General features: G+C 46.1%; 1 protein-coding gene across 1 annotated transcript in view; it reads right to left on the bottom strand.

The window, feature by feature from the left end:
• The window catches only part of taf1b (TATA box binding protein (Tbp)-associated factor, RNA polymerase I, B), a 40,044-nt gene extending 23,063 nt beyond the window's left edge, over window positions 1-16,981 (bottom strand). Inside the window, exons 1-8 of the mRNA XM_069197226.1 lie at window positions 16,875-16,981; window positions 16,190-16,288; window positions 15,759-15,852; window positions 14,609-14,706; window positions 13,499-13,582; window positions 10,225-10,342; window positions 8,512-8,680; window positions 7,214-7,313 (exon numbers count right to left, since the gene is read on the bottom strand). Coding sequence (XP_069053327.1) covers window positions 7,214-7,313; window positions 8,512-8,680; window positions 10,225-10,342; window positions 13,499-13,582; window positions 14,609-14,706; window positions 15,759-15,852; window positions 16,190-16,288; window positions 16,875-16,892 — 780 coding nt within the window. The 5' untranslated portion in view covers window positions 16,893-16,981. The remainder of the gene's footprint in view (window positions 1-7,213; window positions 7,314-8,511; window positions 8,681-10,224; window positions 10,343-13,498; window positions 13,583-14,608; window positions 14,707-15,758; window positions 15,853-16,189; window positions 16,289-16,874) is intronic.
• Window positions 16,982-17,294: the final 313 nt, after the last annotated feature.

Below are 17,294 nucleotides of genomic sequence, written 5' to 3' on the forward strand. Positions count from 1 at the left end.
GGACTTTGACAAAGCCCACGAGATTTGCGTAATAAAGGAAAAGGGTGTAAATACATAGAAGTCGTCTTTATCGGGACTGCTTGTAAGTGGCACCTAGTGTTATCGGCACCTGTCATTAGAAAAAGAAATGTTTCTGGATCGTTAGATGGGCAGAAAGGCCAATGCAAGTCTGCAGGAATACTAACAGAGGGAAGCAGCACTATTATATCAGCAGGTGCCTCCAAATGCAGTTCTTGCACCAGAACACGAAGCTCCGTGACCTTCATGTCAGCATCTTTTCAGGATTATTTTGGATTCAACACCAGGTGTTGACAGGTTTATGCAAAGGAGCGTCATTTCAAAAAGGCTCAAACTAATTTTCAAAATTCCTTCACGGTGTGGCTCCCACGTCTCTTACCAACAGCAAAAATGGACATCAGCTGGAAATTATAGGAAGAAACAACTTCCAAACTCCAACAAAAGCCAAAAGCTGGCCAAGGAGATGTGAAATGCAACAGGAAATAAAGAACAACAACAACAACAATAATAATAATTCCTACACTTATATAGCGCTTTCCTGGACACTCCACTCAAAGCACTTTACAGGTAATGGGGACTCCCCACACACCAGCTCTCAGTGGGGAGGAGAACAGAGTGATGAGGCCAGTTCAGAGATGGGGATTATTAGGAGGCCATGATTGGTAAAGGCCAGGGGGAAATATGGCCAGGACTCCGGGGTTACATCTCTGTTCTTTTCAAGAAACACCCTGGAATTTTTAATGACCACAGAGAGTCAGGACCTCAATTTTACATCTCATCCAAAGGATGGCATCTTCTTTACAGCACAGTGTCCCCGTCACTATACTGGGGCATTAGGACCCACATAGACCGCAGGGTGAGCGCCCCCTACAGGCCCCACTTCCAGCAGCAACCTTAGTTTTGCCCAGGAGTCTCCCATACAGATACGAACCAGGCTCACACCTGCTGAGATTCAGTGGACCTGCCAGTTGTGAGCTGCAGGGTGACATGGCTGCTGAATGTGGGTGAATAAAAATCCTTAAGTGAGACACTGCGGTTGTACCCTTGAGCAAGGCACAGCACCCAAATTAATTCAACCTATGGGGTTGTCGCTATAAATGGGTGCATTTACACCGCTGGTACACATGTTAACATCAGCCAAGTAAGGCTGCACCGTCAATCAACGAAAAAATCCTGACAGGCAGGCACACAAGAGCGCGATTATCTCCAAGCCCGGTTACCGCCACTGAGGCACAACAGGCGGGAGCGCCAGCAGGCGAGGGGACAAACCGGAATGGCGATGATCGAGGGGCGAGTAGGAACAAGCACGAGTTTCTGTTGCACAACACCGCTCGGGCGAGCCGATTACAGTCATTCAGTGGGAACCAGAACGGCGCTCACAAGCAATGTGTTCCTGTGCCGCCACTCGCCTCGCGTGGGCGCAGCGCATCGGAGAACGAGAGAGGCGGAGCAGGGAGGGAGACTGGCACAACCCGTGAAGGACGGTCACACAGGGGGGGGTCCCTGCCCGTCTTCCGTCAGGCCGCAGACGCCTGGATTCCGGTGGGCCGAGGTCTCCGAGACCCTGCACTTCTTGTGAAGCTGCTGAGAATTTTCAGGAGTTTATACTATCGAGGTCCGTTTCTGTAGTACCTGGGGCAAGACATCTTTTTCTTAAAAAAAACCCAGAGACCACCCTCCCTCCCCCCCAGGTCTGCAGGTTTCAGACGATACTCAAGGTGACCTCCGTTGAGGAGTGAAGTGTGGAAACGTGGAGTTGGCTCAGGAGGAGGAGGTGGGGGGGAGGCAGAGACTGTTTTTCTGCTTGCGCGTCTCCAGTTACGCCAACAAAAGACCGGGATGACATACTAAATAAGGCTTATTTGTTTTCTTTGAACTCCAAGAGAAACTGTCTTCTTTTTTTTTTCCAGCGCTTGGCATTAACCCCCCCCCCTCGCCCCGACCTGAAATAATAAACGCCACCGGCTGACAAGCGCAGAATCTGTCAATAGCCCTCGCTGTATGGCCCCCCCCCCACCAGGTCGGGTGAAAGGACTGACCTTGGAACGAAGCGAGACGGCAGTCGCGCCTGGTGTGAAAAGGGTGGCCTGGGGCGGCCTACAAGGTGCCCGTTCTCCTAACCGCTGGGGGCAGACAACCGAACGCGGCGCAGTACACAGAGGTGCCCGCTGCCCTCGCGCTTCTCAAAGAAGAACCGATTGGTGCCGCCCACCTCACCCGGAAAACCGCCCGCGGCCAGCGGGAAGTCAAGGAGGAGCCCTCGCGAGCGGACGGCTCGCGGCGTCACGTCTCGGCCCGGGAGACGAGAGCAAGAGGCCTGGGCGCGAGGCACTCCCGCGCGCCCGCGCCCCTCTGCACACACGCGCCCAGCCCCCCCCCCCAGCGGCGCCTCCTTCTGCCACAAGAGGGAGGCGCTGGGCGGAGTCTGGCGCTCTCCAGCGTGGGCCAACTTTGGCCCGGCGTCCTTCCCGATTCAAGTTGGCCTGTTAAAAAAACCTATCGCTTCGTATGCTGGAATTTGGTAAACGTTGCTCATGTTATGGCTGTACAATGTTTTTATTCATAAAAAAGAAATTAGTTTCAGATATACAACAACTCCCAATGCAGGGTTGCAGATAATTAATTAATTAATTTAAAAAAAGTGTCACATAACTGTTAAGAAAGAAAAATTCCAGCATGTCCAGCAGGTGTGTTGCTTGACCGGTATAAATGACCGGTATAAGGTTGCAGAGATTTTTAAAATTCAAAAAACGTTTGTTACCAAGCTCAACACCGATGCCTCCTTCTCTCAGTCTGTAGCCAAAATGTGACAAAAGGTCCATATACTCTTCTAGGCCACTTTGAAAAGCCCCAGCTTTTCACAAGATGTGGGAAAACGCCACGCAAGACAGCGCTATCCAGAAAGAACTAATAACTAATAAAGAGCGAATAACTACAACAGAGTAGCTTCAGCAGAGTACGTTCACATGACTACTGGAAAGAAGGTCATCTGACGGGGAATGGGAAATGATCCTGTTTTTCCTGATATTTTAGTGGTAGAGCTGGGCTTTCCAGTCTCAATTCTTCCTCCCCGCCTCACCCTCACGGAAAACTCTTGCTGTGGACAGAGGGCGGGGGGGGGGGGGGGTTATTGATGTAGAAATGGAGGGGTAAGAGCACAAGGGTGGGGACTTTGAGCTGTATGATAGGCTATTCACCCTCCACTCATGCCCACAACCAGGCTCATTACACTAACATTACCACGAGGGCCCATTAAAACCCGCGAGATGGCGACCGAACGGGGAACGACCAGACGCTGACCCGAGCGAAACCCGTCTCCGCCACACAAGCCGGGTGATGAGCCCAAAGCGCTCAGTGACAATTATCAGTATAAACAGCTCCTGTCGTTTTAATAACTAGATCTTTCTGGCTTTGGAGCACTTCAAGACGGCCTGACCTCCTGGAACTTACTGTCCTAGAGGAAGTGTATCCAGGGACCCACTCTCCCCTCTTCCTGTCAGCTCCTGGGAATCTAGCACCGAATTTGTATATAACCTCACAAACAAACACCAGAACCAAAACCGCATCCCTCTTGTCACACTACTCCTGCAGCAGCAGGTCCGGCTGTACAGTATGTGTGTTCCCCCCCTCCTCCATGATGAGCTGAAGCAGTATACTTTTTAAAGTTAGGTTATCGCTTCATCTAGAAAGAGCAATAAAAAAGAAAATTGTGTGGGTTTGCACAAAGATTTCATTCGGTCCCTCCTGGCCCTGCACGTATAATTGAGAGCTACAGACAGTGACACATAACCACGCCTTAAATGAGAAATAACAGGTTCTTAGAATTTGCACTAAAACGGCACATAGTGAATAAAAGGAAAACGTTGGCACAAGGCCCCGCAGAAATGATCCTCCCGTGCAGGTTCCGCATGAGACGCAACAGCTTCTCTATGTACAGCGATATAACTCGAACTAAACGCACGTCCTACATTGATTCAACAGTGGACACAATTTTAGCTTGGTTCCTAAAGCAGCCATGGATATAATTTACAAACCTCACCCTCAGTATTTCGAAACAAAGCGAAACCGGACAGGAATAACATATTTCTTAACTAAACCAGCACACAAAGCAAATACACTGGGACAAAATGTAATCGCCGCATTGCAATAGCAGTTAGAATGCACTTTGAAGCGTTGCACTCTTCTGTGCATTTTCAGATCACAAGAACGTCTTAAAAACTGCGGGAACAAACAGTGAAGTGTGGTTTCTCCAGAGTTAACTGCAACACCGAGCACATGACTTCAGCAGAGGCTGAGCCCTTCATCTGTAAACACAAACGCCTCAGGGGTTTCATTTAAGACCATGCAAATGGGTTTTTGTTTCCACCGCAAATATTTAAAGAGCATGTTTTGCATACACAGAAGGATGGCCCTAATTCAAAGTTAAATAAGTTGCATGTAATCGTCTACGTTTACCTTCTCCTTACTGTCCAGAATATGTTATGTGCATTAATGTTGTTGCTTCAGTGTCTGTTTGTCATGCCATCTAGCTCTTCTTGGAATTTTTTTTTCCTGAAAACATTGTACAAAAATACCGCCAGGTCACAGGCAGAAAAAACAAACGATGACGTGCCCTTTCTGTTCCTGAAACAGAATCTCCATCTTTACTACTATTTCCAGGCTATGCCAAAATTGGGAAACTATTGGGAAAATTAAGTGGGTTGATAAAAAAAAAACCTTTTGATTTCTCCTTTCCCCAGCTACATTTACACCCCAAAGGTTGTGGCTGCACACTGGAACCATTTCTCATCTGCTCGTCGATTCGCTGAACATTAGGTGGGAGTTAGAAAGCTGCTACCAAATCATATGGCTGAAACCGATACCCTGGCTTTTTCAAGAAACAGCTGGATGAGATCCTTGGAGTCAATTCGCTACTACCAAAGGGTCTACCTGAGCCGAATGGCTCCTCTTCTTCAGAGCCCTACCGATGCCCTCATGTTCTTAATGGGATATAGACAAGTCTACCACAGCAAAAGGTCAGCCGGTTTCTTGGTGCAGGAGGTCTGAAGCCATTTCGGAAGATAATAATAATAATTAATAATTTCTTACACTTATATAGCGCTTTCCTGGACATTCCACTCAAAGCGCTTTTCAGGTAATGGGGACTCTCCTCCACCACCAGTGTGCAGCCCCACCTGGATGATGCGACGGCAGCCATAGTGCACCAGTACACTCACCACACACCAGCTCTCAGTGGGGAGGAGAACAGAGTGATGAAGCCAGTTCAGAGATGGGGATTATTAGGAGGCCATGATTGGTAAAGCCCAGGGGGAAAGTTGGCCAGGACACCGGGGTTACACCCCTACTCTTTTCGAGAAGAGCCCTGGGATTTTTAATGACCACAGAGAGCCAGGACCTCGGTTTTACATCTCATCCAAAGGGTGGGATGAGGGTTACAAACAAGACTGGGCTTTTCAACACCCCCTTCACGCTTGGTCTCTAGCAACCTGAAGTTCTAAGCGATCCATCAATTCCATTCTTACAGGACCTCAACTGGAGATCCAACTACAGGGCCCCTTAAGGTGGTTCCAAAACTCCCACAACCCTCTGTGTAAATGAGCGTCTCAAGTGGCCCCAAACATCATTTCCATTTTGGCCCCTGGGAGGGGCCTGATCTTGGAGAAGTTCCCCCAGTCGGCCTGGTCCATACCTTCCATTCTGAATTAATCCGAAGACCTAAAGCAAGCCCCCCCCCACCCCGTGAATCTTTATCAGCGGAGCAACATTCCCTTCCAGCCTGGAATAAGTCTGGTTATCTTCTGAGTGTTTGGGAGCAACACATCTGCTACAGTCAGGTGGAGGAGAGGTGTGGGCTGCACATGGCTGCCCACGCTCTCAGGTGGACGCGACCACACCGCATGTGAACAATCGCCATGCACAGCCCACCCGGCCACAGAGGTGGACAGCTGCATTCAGGTGGTCTTAACTACTTGGAGAAACACCCAACATCCCCTGCCTTGCTTCATTATTGGATGCCAACTTTTTTACAAAACCGCGAAGATAAATGGCATCCAGGTTTTTGTGCCTGTTAAAAGTTCTCTTATAGTCAACTAAATGCTGTAACGTTGGCCGGCAGATGAGCCCACTGCAGCACCTAAAGTCTAACCTACTTACTGCACCATGCCAGTGCGCACCTCTGATTCCTAGCCGAAGATACGTTTTCACATCTTAAAACAGGAAACGGATGCAACCACACGTTAGAATCGTTTTTTAAACATTTCAACAGCAGAGACCCAAGCAAAAAAAAAAAGTTTACAAAAAATCACTGAAGCCAGGGATGAATACCAAAAACAATGACCGAGCAAAGAAAGGGACAGAAATGAATTAACATCCTCTTGCTCACCACTGTGTTCCTATAAGGTACTGAAGATGCTTAGCTTTACATAACTTTGGAAAAAATGCACATTCAATAAATTTAAAGCCCAACACTGAAAATATTTTCAATCTTAGCAAAGTGTAAAGAAAATCAGAGCTCCCGAACATTTAAATTTTTGTGAGAAAACCAAAAATTTCTTGTCCCTGAAACACTTCACTGCTGACCAGGGCTGGCTCGCATGTAAATCTACAACAAAAACCGCAAGGGACTCAGACAAGAGCAAAAAATAAGCAGAATTAGTCAAGCAAGGCCTATGTGAATCTGTGGCCAAAAGCATAATGCAGAGCTTGTTTACAATGAGCAATTATGACTTAAAAATGACATAACACTTCATACAGCACAGTGCAAGCTCTAGTTGTCCAGCAGGAAGGTCACAAACTGTGGTGAAGATGTTTCTACACTGTGAAACCTATGAGAGGCCTGTCACTCGCTGGAGACAGCCAATGGGAAAAACACAGGATGGTGTGGCTCCCATTAGCGTAGCAGAATCAAAGCGAAGGGCTGCTAATCTTGTTAAGGCTAGCAACAAAGGGGTAAGCATGCTGTACACTCGTTTAAGCCCTGCTGATTAACCGCTGCTCAGACACTTTGGGTTGGGTAACCCAAAACCACAGTGTGGTTTGTAATTGACCACAAGCCAAGAAAGCAGCACAATGAACAGCCTGAGAGCTCGAGAACCTGTGGGCTTAATTCATCACCTCCTTGACGTTTCAACAAAGCCACCGAAAGCACTTGGGCACCAACGTTTGGCTTATCTGAGTCGGCCTCAAGTATTCCTACCTCCGTCCGAAATATATGCAGGTCCTGGCCGAACAGTCTCATCTCTTCCGGGAGGATCTGATAGACATTCACGTATGGAATGAGTCCCGCTGCCACAAACCTGCAGAGCACAGCAGTGTTACTTTCAAAAGCTGAAGTGCACCTCCTTTCTGAAAGCAATCAGAAAGATTTTAGCGGTGGAGCCACAGAAATGCAAGGGAGACATCAAGAACGATGAACGATTTACCATGTGTGGACCTGAAGTTGCAGTAAGCACATATTAGAAAGGTTTTTTCTAAAGCAAATTAATGTTTAGGAAGAGGTGGATGAAAAGTCTTGTTTTTTTTAAAAAACCCAAATCGAAGGTATTGTTTCTTACACCCCTAAACTAACCCAAAACAAGATAAATAAGAAAACAGTAACGAAGACAGAAGCACAACTGTCCTGGAAGACAGCCCTTGAATCTACACTGCTTAATTAACAACATTAGTTTACACTAAATCAGAGGAGTTTAACAATAACGACAATGGACCCTCAACAGAAATGTAATTACCCTTGCGCAACATGCATCGTTTTTTCAGAATTAAAGACTTTCCAGAAGATGGTCATCACAAAACTCTGCAGTGTTTGTACGTGTTTAAAACGCAGCTGTTGGGCGACATTAAGTGACACACACACCCTTGATGCCCATCTCTGCACGATGCTACTGCGCTGAAACAAGAAGTCACGGTGCAGTTGAGTGAAGGTTTAATTAGTGACAATCAACGCTATCTCTGGGGGATCCTGGAAAATGACACACAAGGTGCACCCCCCGCAGTGTCCTGAATTCCAGCAGTGTTAGAGAGGTCTATAATCCAGGTACATTTATAAGCGACCATCACTAATGTATTGGAATCAGAGAAAACGTTTTCCTTTATGGTTGTTCCTCATGATGTTACCTCAGCCCCCTTATTGCTGAAAGGTCTACTACAGCAGGTGGTCTGTTCACAATGCGCTCCATTCAGGCCACTGTGAGGAGGTGAACCTTGTGCGTCGTCTTCCAGTGTTCTCCAGAAATGGCATGTTTTTTTTTGTCACACATTAACTCGTCTCAAACCTTCAGTCAACTTGCGCCGTGACTCCTTGCAGCCCTGCAGTAGGATGTTCTGAAGGTGTACCAGCTGTCGCCTTCGCGTATGCAGGCAGGGCATGACCCGGCAGTATTTTTGACACATCTGCCTTCCTGTCTCTCTCTGCCGACATTACTATCTGCCCCCGGTAACGGGCTGAGAGCGGACCCTTTGCCCCCCCCAGAAGAGCGCGCCCGGGGGCGGTCTGACCTGAGGAGGTCGGCCAGCGCCAGTGGCTCCCTCAGCCACAGCAGGGACAGGTGGCAGAAGGCCAGCGTCATGGGCAGGCTCATCAGCATCCCGCAGCGCCGGGCCTTCGATCTGTACTGCCCTCCGTCCAGGGAGCCCGAGCACACCGAGGCCACGTCGCTGGACACCGCTGGAACACACAACCGCACCGCACTCAGCTACCCCCGCCGAGACGGCGCCGGGCACCGCGCAAAGCGGTTGGCCGAAATCAGATGTGGGGGGAAAAAAAAAACCACGCACTTGCACACCCACACAAACGGGGTTTGGATGAGACCGGGGAGACGTTCTGGTTCCGGGTGGGCAGTGCGTGTCGGTTTTCATTTCACCACATTTTCACCGGAGTTTGGAGCTCTACCGACACACCCTTTTATACACAAACAAACCCCACCAGTTCAGCCCCTGCGAAAATGATGAGCACTCTACCCAATTATATCCATTGCAAACAATATAATAAAACGGCTCTAAAGTGAGACGAGACTCAAATGAACCAATTACATGGGCTCGAGGTTCTCTTTAGCGGCCTCTAGTGGCAGGTGAGTGGAAAGGACAGCTCATCTGCGTGAAAACCCGTCACATAACATAACCGTTGCTAACTTAACTTACGTGGACAATTTCACAACTTAAATTAGTTCTTAAGGCTTTAAACAATTCATATGGACCTAGAAAATCTAGATATCGAGCTGAGTGCGGCGCTCCGTGATCAGTAATCGGCAGCTCTGGCTGAAATGTGTAGACTTGTACAGGGAGCTGCTATTCTGGACATGGTTAAGCAACAGGTAATAACTAGGTACCTCTTCAGAGCGCGTAGCTCAAAAGAAGAAACACACTTTTGAACCACATTCAATTTCAGGCCTGTGAATCCATCATGAATCAGAACAATCCGAGGGATATTGAACAGAGACTCTAGATCGGGGGTTGCCAATCCTGGTCCTGGAGAGCACCAGGTAAGCAGTATTTATGGGCAGACATTAAACCATCAGTTTTTTTGAAGGCCTGGAAAAAATGTAAATAGCTGGTGTGTTCAATTTAGGACTTTAGAGATTACTGGTAGACCTCAATTCACTTCCAGAAAAAAATGACTTGCCCTGTTTAATTGCTTAAACAAGTGTCCCTCCTCTTCAAAAGATATTACAGGTTGAACCATAAGAATAACTGGTTTGGGGCTCACTATGACTGAGGACTTTAGACTCCTGTTCCAGATCTCTGAAACTGAGAGCTTTGAAAAAACTTTCAACAGGTCAACCCTACACCAAATGCAAGCAAGCACGGATCCAGTGAGTTTATACAAACGTGTGCAAACGACCCACCTACCCTTCAAGAGAAAAGAAAAAGACATCCGCAGAAAACTTTCTACTCTCTAGACAAAAGGAGAACCGATTCCTCTGAATCCTGGAATATTTCCGTGCACGTTTGTACAAATCAGATAGAACCGTTTGCTTCTTTTTCCGACACATCTTGAGCTCTCCTGTCGATTGGACTTAATCCGCCTGATTCATATGTGAACTGAAACATAATCTCCAGTGAGAAAGCGGGCAGGAATCAGACCTATATTAACCCTGTTTCTGAGAGGCTGCCTCACATGGCCTGGAGGACAGCAGAGGACACGGGTGCATCATGGGATGCACCCGAGCGATCGTCTCGAAGGGAAGCGGTTGTCGCCAGGGGAACGCCTACCGGAGCTTGGGGACCTGCACCCCGAGACCGAGCCGAGCTCCGTGTCCACCTCGTCGCTCTCAGACCAGCCGCTCAACACGGATCCCGGGGCGCTGTCCGACTCGGAGCAATCCGACACCTGGAAAAGGACGAAGACCTCACCGACCGGGCTACAGGAATGGCACATCCTGCACGGCGAGGGGGCGTTTGCTGGCGCGAAGGTCTCGCGTGGCAGAGGGCCGGCGTCAACAAGCTGGAAGCGTCACGCCAATAGAACCATCGTCAACCATGAAGACACACAGAGTGCCTAGAATAAGTCCAGCACAGTTAGGCCCATGACCCATTCAAACAACACAAATCCTAAAAGGGCAGAAGGAACACCAGATGTATCCAGCGGCCTCTTCGCAATGAGCACTGAGGAGAACTGCATGAATGGGAACTAAAAAACAAGCTTATCCTAAACTTTCTTGCTTATCTTAAAACTCTTCATTTTTTTTTCGTTGAGAAGATGTAAATAATTCAGGATGGGGGAACACTCACTCTCTTAAAAACTCTTTTGGCACCGAAAAAAACGAGACAGCTCCTGCAGAAATCTGGAGCTGTCATTACCTGACACATATATACAAGACTTGCATTTTTCTAAGGGCATTCTAGTAATTTATATAAACCACATCCGCCCAGGTCCATTAAAACTCTTTTACATGTATACAGTGTGGTGAAAAAGTAACACCCCCTTCAGATTTTATAATGTAACAGATTTAGACATATTTGATTAACCTAATCCTCACCAAGTCCTAACAGTAGACAAAACTAAACTCTTTTGAAAAAATAACACCCCAAAATCCTACATTATTTATTATTTTTTTAAAATCAGTCAGCGGTAGGTTAACCGGCTTCTGGGAAAACTGACCTTTGCTGTTAGTGTGTGCCCTACGGTGGACTGGCGTCCCGTCCAACGTGTACCCCTCCTTGTACCCGCTGCTTGCCCGAGTCAAGAGGGGTACACCTACCTTCACCCCGCTGAAAGTTTAACTGAAATGTGTTGCCAGCTCTGCAGAATTCAGAATTGGGTAAATGAACCTGGCGGACGGCAGGTCTTACTGTGTAAATTACAAGCTGTCAAGTAACCATGGAGATACAGTAAATTATAGGATGGAGACCTCTGCCGTGAGCATCACAGCTCTCCACTATTATGGCATTTTTTCGAGCCATGTGCTCAACTACGGAGGCTTTTGTCGCAACACAAGTGCAACTATACTTACTTCTGGTTTGTCCCTTTTCAAACTGGCATGCTCCAGAGGAATACAGGGACCAATTCAAATCGACAAAGACACACTTTTGCTTTCAAACATTATCAGTACTTTGCAATATTGCAAGTGGGTTCACATTTTGATTTATCCTGGGTCTTTAACTACTTTGGAGGTGAAATATAACAAAAATGCTATCCTAGACCTTATTCTTTTAATTCCATTTCATACAGCAAAATTATACAACTGGTCCAACTTGCAAACTGCTGAAAAAGTGCCATCTAGTGGCTATCCTGACCTGCTGTTTAAGAAATTACACCGGTCATCCAGAATTCACACCAACGCTGTTGAGAATATAATAGGGATAATTTAATCTGTTAAAATGCTAAAAAATCTAAATTCAAAATTGTTATAAAAACAGAAGTACGACTTAAAAATAATAAGTCAAATGCCAATATGATATATTATTTAACTTCATGTACAAATAAACACAACAGTTAGATAATCCAATAATATGGAAATATTTTGATAATATAATTACACATATGTATACTGACACTGTAATTCATGCCTTTCAGAGTTGATCCTCTGGGAAAAGGTTGATTACCATGGAAAACACAGTGCTGGATGAAACGATGTTCAAACACAAAGTAATCACTAGAGGGCAGAGCAAGGAAACAATATTAGGACCTTCTGATAATCTGTCCATTGGTGTTGCATCACTTTAGAAAAGGACACTAGTCCTTGGATTGGGACAGATCAAACTGGGGCTACACTGACAGGACCACCATAAATCCCCTCCAGTTGAATTCTGGTAACTTTAAAAACAAACAAAAAGATGGAATGTAGAGGCTAGCAAAAACTAGCTAGTCTGCTGTAAGTAGTTTCTAAAAGTGACTTGTTTAGCATGTCACCATATTACAATTCGCTGATGCTGAATTCGCAGAGGTGACTGACTAAAAAGCATAGATACATTTATGTGCTAACTATGAGACGAAAGTAGTGTTAAGAATATATACATCCTAAAGATTAATTGTTTGCCAAAAATGCATTTATAAAACATCAATGCTAAAGAATAACCAGAGCAGAAACATTCATCTCATATTCAGGGCGATTCCAACCAGCATATGCTTGCTAGCGGCACAAATTCATATGTGAACAAATACTTTTTTTACCCTACTTGTATGCGTTTCAATGGAGTCACAGAATAATAATCATAAAATAATAATAATAATAATAATAATAATAATTGCTTACACTTATATAGCGCTTTTCTGGACATTCCACTCAAAGCGCTTTTACCTCCTGGATGATGCGACGGCAGCCATAGTGCGCCAGAACGCTCACCACACATCAGCTCTCAGTGGGGAGGAGAGCAGGGGGATGTAGCCAATTCATAGAGGGGGATTATTAGGAGGCCATGATTGGTAAGGGCCAATGGGAAATTTGGCCAGGACGCCGGGGTTACACCCCTACTCTTTTCGAGAAACACCCTGGGATTTTTAATGACCACAGAGAGCCAGGACCTCGGTTTTACGTCTCATCCGAAGGACGGCGCCTGTTTACAGTATAGTGTCCCCGTCACTATACTGGGGCATTAGGACCCACATGGACTGCAGGGTGAGCGCCCCCTGCTGGCCCCACTAACACCTCTTCCAGCAGCAGCCTTAGTTTTTCCCAGAAGGTCTCCCATCCAGGTACTGAACAGGCTCACACCTGCTGAGCTTCAGTGGGAATGACTGCCATTGGTCCAAATGCGTTTCCACATACTGTTCACGGTATCCTTTTTCGCCCCATTCAGTCTGCAGAATGGCATTGAGCATCTGCCAGAGGTCTGACCACTTCCAGTGTGCTGTCCAAGTACATCTGTGCCCCAGTCGAAGCAAGCAGCCTGTGGCTCCACATAGGAAGCCCCTCTGATAATGCTAAAAACTGTGTGTGGGGGTGGAGATCAAATGACATGACCCAGCCTATGTAAACATGGATGTCACTCCGGGGGTGTCGAGGGGTGCACACTTCAGAGAACCCCTTTTCCGACACAAACTCACCAGTCTCGCCCGCTCCTTGCGCTTGCTGTAGGCCTGCTGGCTCTTCTGCAGGTATCGCCTCCAGAACGTCAGCAGTACCCCGTCCTTCAGAAACAGAAACGGCCTCTTACTCTGTACACGCCTCGAACCCACGTGCGGGCTGCCGCTTAGCCCTGGAAATCAAACTTGCTAGAAAATCTTCCACTTAAGTCACGGTAGACTGCTGCACTGCAAGCGAAATCGGAGAAAACTCGTGTCTAAAATGCTTCAAGATCATGATCACAGATGCTACCCACAAAAAAGGGGCTTTTGTTAATGGAGGGAAGATACAAAATTAATCCTCTGAGCTACTGTAAGTGTGTGATGTATTTACAAGTATACTTGAAAACAACACCACAGAGCTGGAGGAATACTGAAATATCTAACAAGTGCTTTTTATTTAATAAATCGGAAGCGTGTTCAGACCCTTTACAAATCTTAAACACCTTTTCTTACAGACTTTATCAAGCGACCATTAACATTTAAAAAAAAAAAATATTAATAGTGGGGTTTGGCCCCTCACAGCGAAAGACGAGACATCAATTTTGTAACCCCTGAAATACTTTTTGTCGCTTTTTGTTACTCAAAAAAAGAGACCAAACACAAACTCCACAAGGCAGTTATAAACGTGGCACGTGTGACTCTGTATTCTAATTCATGCCAAGTCACGTTCTTGGCCTTGGAAATAATGACAAACTGGAAACAACTGATATCCTTAAATCGGTGGACCATGCAGAGCAGACCTGCCCGTCTGGTCCTAAACATCAGGAAGCACATCCCTTCCATAAGCTGTTGCTCACTACTGAAAAAAAAGGTGGTATAACTTAAGTTTTGGACCACTGCCTCTCCAGAAGCAATACGAATAAACAAACCAATTCCAGAAAAAGGACATGAGCCGGGAGGATGCTGGCTTTGTTAATGCTGTGCGCTTTATCTTGCGGGAATCTGTAGACTTTCCGATTCTGTTTTGGTGCTGCTCTGTAGTAGGAGCAGACGAAAGAGGAACATCGGCTTCCTGCTCTGCTCGCGCCCCAGGTCCAGCGGCTCTCCGCGCCCAGAGCCTCCCCCAGTCCGTGACGTGGAGCCCGGTACCTTGAACTGTGGGTCCACGCCCATCTCCAGGAGAGCGCTGGCTTGCTTCTGCAGGATAAACTGGAAGGCCTCACACACCATCCATTCCCGGCCTCGCTCTGAAATAACCGCCCGGGGGGGGGGGGGGGAGACAAATATTGCAAATATTGAGCAGTGAAGAAGGGGGATGTAGTGTATTAGAGAAGTGTAGAGAGCCAAGCAGTTCAGGTCAGTCCCACATCCAGAGCTGCCCACTCAGAATGACTTCAGAAGAGCTGCAACATGACATGCGAACCTAGCAATATTTCACAATAATTAAGCTCAGCAAATCAGAAGCCTTTTGTTTTCACAGATATGGAAATCCTTTGACGTATTTGGTTATTTTACCTCCTCGATTGAAAAGAAATTCTCAATTGCAATGGAGACAGCCTGGAGACCTGTGTATACAGCAGGAGATTCACAGCAGAAATCTGAGTGAAGTCTCTCTCTCTCTCTCAAGGGCAACAGCAGCAGCAGCCCAGCAGCCCACAAATGAAAATTTACTGAAGCTCAGCGGGTGTGAGCCTGGTTGGTACCTGGATGGGAGACTCCTGGGAAAACTTAGGTTGCTGCTGTTAGTGGGGCCAGTAGGGGGCGCTCACCCTGAGGTCTGCGTGGGTCCTAATGCCCCAATATAGTAATGGGGACACTATACGGTAGAACAGGTACCACCCTTTGGATGAGATGTAAAACCGTGGTCCTGACTCTGGTCATTAAAAATTCCAGGATGTTTCTCGAAAAGAGTAGGGGCTTTACCCCAGCATCCTGGCCAAATTCCTTTCTGGCTTGTTTTTCCATTTTTAGATTTTGAACTGTCATTTTCTATACCCAGCCCATAGTATTTTAACAGAGCAAAAAGGAGAGATCTGCCGTCACAACCGGTACTGATACATGATGAAGCTTTGCAGGTTCCCAGTTGCTGCAGACAACACTCTAGTACGTGAAGTCAGCATCCATCACTTCCCATAAACACAGGTCACGGCTCTCAGGTGAAAACCCACATATGAGAACAACTTCAAATTCCGGATGCAAAATGAATAAAATATTGAGTATCCAGAGAAAGAGCTTTGGAACCGCAGCACGTCTTCAAAACTGACATCCAAACCTCTCCTAAGAGCAAAGACTAACTAACCTAGTTTTTTCTTCTGCCGTAGACTTTGAGAAATAGAGGAGATTCTTGAGCTGGAACCACAAAAGACGTCCTCAGGGTCCAATTCTTTGGTTCTCTGTTACAACAAGAACAGTTGTGAGAATTTAAGCATTTGGGAGATAGACAGTCAGACACAAAGGGGCTATATAGTATATGGATTCTAGTCTAGGTTTTTTACTGTGGGTCTGTGAAAGGAAACATAAAAAAACACAGGGCAGCAGCAGCAACAACACATTAAATAACATACAACTTACAAAAAGTAACAAGTAAAGGTTTATTCCATGTTGAAAAGAGAAAAAAATAGACAACGCCCCGAAGAAGGCTCCCCAGCGTGAAACGTTGTTTCCTTTCTTCTCTTTTCAGCAGGGAATAAGCCTTTACTTGTTCCTAATAATCTAACAGGTCTGCCTCACCTCGATGACGTTCTGGCAGGACCTACAGTAGAACTTGCCCTCATCCGTCAGCCCCCAGTCCACCTCGGAGCACACCAGGCACGGCTCCCGGTAGTCCTTCTGCAAGAGGCAGCACCGCACAAGACATACAGTACAGAAACACGGAGGAAGGCGACGCAGGCACACTTATTCTGTGTCGCTTCCACCAAACTCTTCTTAATGTCACTCCTGGAATCACCAGTGATCCCCAGTAGCATGGGTACATTTTGCCCAAAAAACAGATTACGATTTGTTTTTTTGAGACATGTATGTATGTTAAATGAACTGTATAGTGTTCTTTAAAGCGTTTTTTTTTCTTTTCTACAATATATAAAATAATGTTATTTTTATTTTAGCATATCGTTAATCGGTTCCCCGGTAAGGGTTGAAGGTTTTGATTGGAAAATAGCTATCAACCCATGGTTTGTCTGACCTGTCTCATAGACCAGATTTTTCTTCTCTCCGTTTTCGCATTGGGAGAGTTTTTAAGCGTTATTTAAAATACGACCAAACGCAATTGAAGTGTTTTTTCATCAGCTTAAGTGGAAAACGTTTACTTGCTATAATACAACGTCAAAGACAGTTTGGCAGTACAATCGCCCTTGACTATACCTCGCAAAAGCAAAGTCAGTACCGTAACATCATTTTAAATCAGTAAATAACTTACAGTATGTTCATCATCCATGAGGTATTAAAAGGTATATACAGTCCACATTCTTCAATGTTTGTAACTACTACAAACATGCGGTACTTCCGGTGTAACACTTAAATGCTGTCGTGTTGCAACCGTGAGCGTCTGTAACAAGGCGTATGCAAAATGCACACATACGTTAGTTATTGATTGGGGCTGTGTATTTATCTGTGTTTCGTTTTGCTATATGATATATAGAGAAAGTCAGATAATCTTTTTAAGTTTAAGAATGTATATGAATATTTTAGGGTTTTTGTAGGCGAATGAATCTTTAGCGGTAGCGACCTAGTTTCAGATGATTTCGTTTTATTAAGTTTAGCATCAGATTTTTCAGTTAGCTACCATCACATGACCTTCACTTCACTATCGTGATTCAGATTGCAAGTGTAAAAACGC

Source organism: Lepisosteus oculatus, chromosome 2, assembly GCF_040954835.1.
Source record: "Lepisosteus oculatus isolate fLepOcu1 chromosome 2, fLepOcu1.hap2, whole genome shotgun sequence".
Lineage (NCBI taxonomy): Eukaryota > Metazoa > Chordata > Actinopteri > Semionotiformes > Lepisosteidae > Lepisosteus > Lepisosteus oculatus.